The sequence below is a fragment of the Pteropus vampyrus genome, unplaced genomic scaffold (genome assembly GCF_000151845.1).
Source record: "Pteropus vampyrus isolate Shadow unplaced genomic scaffold, Pvam_2.0 Scaffold62, whole genome shotgun sequence".
Taxonomy (NCBI): domain Eukaryota; kingdom Metazoa; phylum Chordata; class Mammalia; order Chiroptera; family Pteropodidae; genus Pteropus; species Pteropus vampyrus.
The window spans coordinates 498,872-505,908 of NW_011888843.1; the positions used below are offsets into that span (position 1 = coordinate 498,872).

Sequence of the window (7,037 nt, forward strand, 5' to 3'; positions counted from 1 at the left end):
TAAGTCCTTCTGGGCACATGCTAGTGTGTCATTAGAGTACACAATGTCCCAAGCATGTGATAGATTTTGAGATTACAAACATGTAGACAATAACCTTCTCCAATCCCCCACTTTCAAGGAATTTATAGACTATAAAGACAAATCAGAAAAAAAATAATAGCAACATATAACTGATATTGTCATTGAGAATATGACTCTGAAGGCCGTGCCTGCAGTCCCTGTGGCTACCTAGAAGAAGGGCTGTTTGAGAACTTCAGGAAAGGAGCTTCCTTCAAGAAGCTCAGACAGAACCTAGTCCCGCCAAAGAGTTTCTAGCATTTTCCTTAAGGACGAAGGGAACTCTGCCTTGACAAAGTCAAAGTTCCTGAATAGCCAATTAATCCTCATTTCATACGATGTTGAATAGCCCCCAAATAACAGATATTTGTGTCCAATAAACAAAAGGAAATACGAAAAGATTACAGCTTTCTCCCTCACTTCTAAAATATAGAGTCGGCAGGGCCGGCTGGAGGAATGAAGTCATGAGATGTGGGAAGCAGGGGCTTCATAAAAGGTTCTGGCCATGCCCAGGGTGAGTGTGTTTTGGGGACCCCCCTCATTTGACGAATGGTATGACGACAGGGGACTGGTCAAAATGTGCCACTCCTGTGTTTTGACCATACACTGACCATTATCTGAAGTTTACTCTTTCCTCCATAACTTAAAATATTTGTCCCGTTCTCTTAAAACAGAGCTTCTTCTGTGCTGGACATATGAGGCTACTTAAATTGAAATTAATTAAAATGAGCTAAAGTTAAAAATTCGGTTCCTCGGTCTTATTAGCCCCTTTTCAAATCGTCTATAGTCACATGTGGATACAACATGTGACGATGTAAAATTTGGTAGTGCAGATTTATGGCACATTTGTCATCAGAGGACAACTTCCTGGATAGCTCTGTAATCTAGACAGCTGGCTCTTGTCATGCCCCTTCAATGTGTCGGTCTACACTGGGGAAGCATGGCAAAGACCAGGCTTATGCAGCATCAGACAAATGGCTCTCTTCTCAGCTTTGCCGGGCGTAAAAATGGCAGATGCTACTCCCAGCCTTCCTACCTGTAAGGCTCCCGTCTGTCTTCCAGACAACGTAATAGACACTGGACTAAGAATTTGAGGGCAAAGATTTAGTTCCAGCCCTGTTCTTACTCCTACTTCCACTGCGTTTAATTCGCACATCCCTCTAGAATCACAGTTGGTCCTTGTATAACCCAAAACAGGGCAGGTACTCAGGAAATGGCCACCTGATCTCTAATTCTAAAAAAAACGGACTGCGAGTGAATGCGAGTCAGGAACGAGTTAAGCAGAATGGTCGCTCTTGCTTCCCCATGGCTTTGAGTCACTAGCTCAGGGAACAAGGAACCGAGAACCGAGGGCTGCCAGCTTCCTCCGTTCATTCCAGTGGGCGTCAGTGCTCTGAACCACCACCCTGAGTGGGCCCGTTATGGGATCCGAAGCTGACACTCGACAAGCGGAGCTGTCGCACGTGGGGTCCTTGCGTCTAGCAGAGGAGGCGGATGAAACGAAGTTAATTTTAATAACGCTGTGGAAAGCGCCAAGGGGAAAGTTCCCACAGAGTGACGTGGGAGCAAAGAGGGTGGCTTTTACGTGCCGGGGGACCAGAGGCTCCCTTGAGGACATTGTATCCTGAGCAGTCATCAGGCAGGGCAGGGAAAAGAGTTTGAGATATAGGAATTGGCATGAGCAAAGACACGGGGTCATGAAGGAACGCAGGGTGTTCTGGGGACTCCGTGCCACTTAGAAATTCCGAAGTATAAATTTCGAGTCAGGAAGTGACGAGAGTTGAAATGGAGGCACGGGCAGGGCTGCACGATCACGCCGAGCCTTATGTGTCACTTTAGGGAACTTGAATTCATCTTGTAGGTCACAAGGCATCATGGTGGGTTTTAAATACAGGAGGGACGTGGTCTAGCTGGTTTAATTTATATTTTCGGTGGACCATTCTGGAGGTAGGATGGAGTTTGGCTTTGAGAACACAGAGGCAGATAATTGTATTAATGCAGATAAATGATGACAAAGACTGAAAGCAGAGGAAGAAGAGATTGGAAAGGCAAGACGAACTCAAAAACATACGGGCTTTATATCCTATTTCTGAAGCTTTCAACTGTCTGAGCTCAGATAATTTCATGTCTCTAAAGCTCTATGATAATCCTACTATTTCTTTTTAAAAATAGAACTCTCAAATTTCAGGTGATCATGTGGCCATCCAGCTAAAACTACATTTTACAGCAAGTTTGGGTGATCGACTCTCCCGGTTTGCCCAGGGGTGAGAGACCTTTGGGCGGTAACGCCAGGAAAGTCCCAGACAAACCGGGACGTGTTGCTCATCCTAGCATCAGGGGTGCCGTGCAACTAAGTTTGGGATATGTGGAAATGATGTGTGCGACTTTCAGGACATCCCCTTAGAAGCAAAGGGGTCTTCTTTCCCCTTCTGATGCTGACTATAAAACTGACCGTTGCAAGAATCATTTTCGACTTAGGTATGAAAGCCACGTCTTGAGGATGGCAGGGAGGACCCACCGGCCTGGGTCTCAGGACGGCCTTGTAAAGAGAATGCTTATCTACCTGTTGACTACTGCGTGCCAGAAAGATAAACTTCTATCTTATCATAAAGCTACTATATTTTGGATCTCTTTGTTATAGCAGCTTAGCCCATACTCTAACGTAAGAACTTATTTTGAAAGTTGCCTAAGATCATATAGAACATTTATACCACATTTTTACTGTTAATTAGTAGCTGTTTTTCTTTAAAACCACAAATGCAATAGTATTTCAGATTTCCTTTTTGCATTTTTCTGCTTTCCCCCTGGATTCCTCTCTGAAATTAATGAGTTACAATTTTCTCGTCTACTTGGTAAAGTGGGTGTCTCGACTTACATGTATTCAATTAGACTGACTGAAAAAGTTGTGAATCTAAAAAGTATGAGCACGAATAGAAGAAGTGGTCGGAATATGTAGAATGTGTCCACAGTGCTTTTTAAGAAACACGTATACTTACACATAACACAAATTCAGAATAATAAAACCGTGCTTGGAGAAAGCACCTTGGTGAAGGCTTACCCTCAGTCTGGCTTTCGACCCAAGCGTTGATCTCCTTTCTGATCTGGTCAGAAGCTTCCAAAAAGTTAACAGACTGCGGCTCTACACCAAAGTAGGTGTTCATGTCTTCTAAATATTTCTGAAAGAGTCAAGTAAAATCCCCTTTAGCAGAGTTTGTCCAAAACTGAGAAATCAAGTCTATTTAGATTATCAGAATAACTAGGTAGAAGTACAACGGTGCACATGCGCGCGCACACACACACACACACACACACACACACACACACATCGCTCCCTTCTCAGATCTTTCCCCATTCCTTGTGTTGGTCAAAACTAAATACCCGCCTCTTTAAACTTCGCTGGGTGCTGATAAGCATGAGAAGGGAGGCCTGTCCCCCGCAGCCCTGGTAGCGCTGCTTGAAATCAAGAGAGAGCTTTATTGTTTCTGTTGCTGCCCCTTTACCCGATCTGATTTTTTTGCCCTTTGCCCACTGGGCCTCGGAGTCCTCCTGCTGCTTTCTGAGATGGGCCAAAGGATGTGACGGACAAACGTGAGAGAAGCACGTGCTTGTCCTGGCTCAGGATGGACCACTCTGGGGAGCCCATGAGTCTGAACTGAGGTGACGTCATGGTCTGTACGACGGGGGTTCCCGCCATCGGAAAAGGGGAGAAGCTGATGTTATTCCAGGCCAAGAGTCTTTCCAAAGTCTCTAACGTCGTGATGTGAAATGACTTGTCGGATCCCGAGGTCAGCTTCGCTCTTGAGCCCCCAGCCCCCAGCCACACTCACGACCAGAGCCACCCTCTGCCCCTTCAGAGTCACCCCGCTTCGCTGCTCTACATCTTTTGATCCATTTTCCATGAAATAAATGTTGCCGCGGGGACTATATGAACTGCACTTTTACATTATTATTTTGGATAAAGATCTGATCACTAGATTTAGTTTGAGACTCAATTATGAGTTGTCTTTACAACTAGACGCTTATGGTTTGTCTCAATGATTGTCTACCAGAAATGCTGACCACATTAAGATTGTCCCTATGGTCCCTACAAAAAGGTACAAAGAGTTTATTGATTCGTCTCACATAACTCTTTCTATCTCATTCACTTTCAGTAACAGGTTTGCACTTACTTTGAGAAATGGATATGTTTTCTCCCCATATATCCCATTGGCTGTTTTAAGTACATAGGCGTTACTGGGTTTGTTGATTTCTGAGATAAGTGTCTGGAAATCAGAGCGTATTTCTTCAACCTTCCCCAAGTTGGAGTCCTTCAAAAGAAAAGGGATTAGTCAAATAAAAATGTCGAACAAGAGCTACGTACATATACGAACAACCTATAACAAAGGAAACGATTTGGTGTATTGTGAACAAAAGCTGAAATCAGTTCTAAGGTGGATAAGAAATTGTTTTTCTGTAACGTTATCGGTGCGAAAAAAATTAGAAGTTACTGAGGGCATTGTTTTCTTCACATTTAGTTTGCAAAAGCAGGGACAAGTTTGAAAGTGGAATAGTTCTGAGAGAGAAGAAAAGGAGGAGGGAGATAAGGAAAATACGACAGAATACGACCTCTCCAAACAGTGTAGACATCTCGTATTTTGAAAAACGTTTCTATAACTTTAATACATGTTGCTAAGAAAATTTACCTGTTAAAGTTTGCTTAAATTAGCCATTAACATACGTGTGCTAAACGGGGGTTCTCTTTAACTATTAAATAGATATTAAAATATAAAATATACCGTTTTCCTTTTCTTTTCGCTTTCGGGATAAGATTTGATGTCTTGGTCTCTGTTAAATTGAAGCACCTGTAATTTTATTAAAAAAAAAAGCAATACGTGAACGCACTTTGCAGAGAGGTGATCATATGGAATACACATCAATAACTACAAGTCAGTCATGCCAATGCTACAGAACTTATAATTAATGAACCAATGGGGGCTCTAATTTGATTTAAATGATGTATTAGCTGAACTAATGCAGTAAGTCAAAAGCAGCTTTTAAATAAATGTTTAGAAGTCTAATTTAAGTTGTGCTTTGTTTTAATACTTTTTATAGGACATTTAGGATGACATTGGGGTATCCTTAGAGGTAAAATTCTCCTGTTTTCCATGCTTCATTTTTTTCTGCGATTTCTTCAAAAAGAAGGCGAGGTGTTCAATTGAGATCATCATTTAGCAATTTAAGCAAAAGCCACCATTGCCCCAAGTAACTGGAAAATACAGGGGTTCTCATTGTTTTTTATCAGGGTTAGTGATTCCGTTCTCATTGTCTGCCACTTGACAGATGTGGGCATTGTTTTTTTCTCCTGAGTCGTACAACAGTTAAAAAAAAAACAAGGCGATAATTTCGTCTCCCACATCCTGGGCCCAGCTCACAAAGAGGAATAAAGTCTTTCGCCAAAGCTTTGTGCTGACTCACGGTGACAAAACAGGGACCATCTGCCATAGAAAAAAAGGGGTGCATAGGCAACTCCTCAGTCTCGATTGCAAATGGAAGGTGTTAATGTTTAAATAAAGATTAAATAAAACAAGGGCAAGCAACACCCAGCAACATATTTATTTACGTGAAATGGACCAGAATTGGAATCCGTCTAAGATTTAGTTTATCACATTAACGGTTAAGTCTTTAGTAATTAATTAATTATTAACCAGTTGCGAACCAAGATTTCGTTGTTGTTGTTTTAATCCACACAATATCTTGTGAACTACAAGACTAAGGGTGATACCCTAGGCCCAAACCGACAGAATATTGTCTCGCTGAAAATTACTGGCTATGCCCATTTCCATACTTGACACAGAAGACACTGTCATTTGGCATTTCAACTGTCGTATGATTTAGGTTTGAGTTTACTCTCTTCTGTTTTTACTTTTATTTAAAACACAGATACATTTATTTACATGTTTATACCTACATATATATACATATATGTGTGACTATTTTATAACACGCTTTGCTATCTATGGCTACACACACTCACGCACACACACTATGCTTCGAAGATGCTTACAGCAAATCAATAATGGTTTATACGATAATATCATTTTGCTATTTTAATGCCCCTAATTGTCCCATTAGATTCATTTAGACAACCAGGGACTGAACAAAGAAACAACCAAATAAAGCATGAGAAACAATTCATTTGACTTTTCTGTTTGTCTTCAAGATAATTTTTCTGAGATTGGAAAGAAGCTGACTAATCTTACTATTTAATATTTGAACCATTACTTCTTGAAATATTTTAATAATCAAAATAAAATTGTTTTGGGTGTTGGACCTAACTTGATAGCCTCATCATCTCTCCATTTGATTTGGCTGGAGAACACAGTTCTTAAATCGTTTTTCTTATAACAGTTTTCAGCTTGATTCCCTTTCCCGGACTTCTTCTTATGGTCTAGAAAAAAATTAAGGTATACCTCTTATTTTGAATATGGTTGTAAAATGTGAGGTCTTTGGATTTCAGGAGTAAAATGAAGATAAAAGGTATAGAAAGCATTCCATTTTAAGGCAGCAGATGATGGCGCTTCCCCACTCACCTGGGCTATTTGGGCAGCAGTGGTACCTCTGGTCCCCAGATACATCATGGACAAACAGGTTGAGATGCCCCAGGGAGAAAAGAAAATATTTTTACCCTCAGCAGTTTCAGCTAGCTTTTTGCTAAATTCCAGGGCAAATTGGTTGATTGATTTTGTTAGAGAATCCATTGGGAAAACCTAAGGAAAAAAAGAACAGATAGACAACATGTTAATAATCTTTTTCATTTGTTTCACTTTTGTAAAAGAATTTGTTAGCTTACACATTACTTTTTAAATCATCCTTCAGTGAAATGACAAAAATGCATATTACCTTATTTGATTTATATATATATATATATGTCCATCCATATGTGTATATATATATGTACAATAAGAATATATTATATATAATATAAGACCTGAATGGACTTT

At 40.6% G+C, this 7,037-nt stretch overlaps 1 protein-coding gene across 1 annotated transcript in view; it reads right to left on the minus strand.

Annotated features, from left to right (window-relative positions):
* SERPINB10 (serpin family B member 10) overlaps positions 1-7,037 on the minus strand; it is a 24,532-nt gene that overhangs the window by 14,343 nt on the left and 3,152 nt on the right. Inside the window, exons 2-5 of the mRNA XM_011361048.1 lie at positions 6,627-6,803; positions 4,833-4,898; positions 4,227-4,364; positions 3,116-3,233 (exon numbers count right to left, since the gene is read on the minus strand). Coding sequence (XP_011359350.1) covers positions 3,116-3,233; positions 4,227-4,364; positions 4,833-4,898; positions 6,627-6,794 — 490 coding nt within the window. The 5' untranslated portion in view covers positions 6,795-6,803. The remainder of the gene's footprint in view (positions 1-3,115; positions 3,234-4,226; positions 4,365-4,832; positions 4,899-6,626; positions 6,804-7,037) is intronic.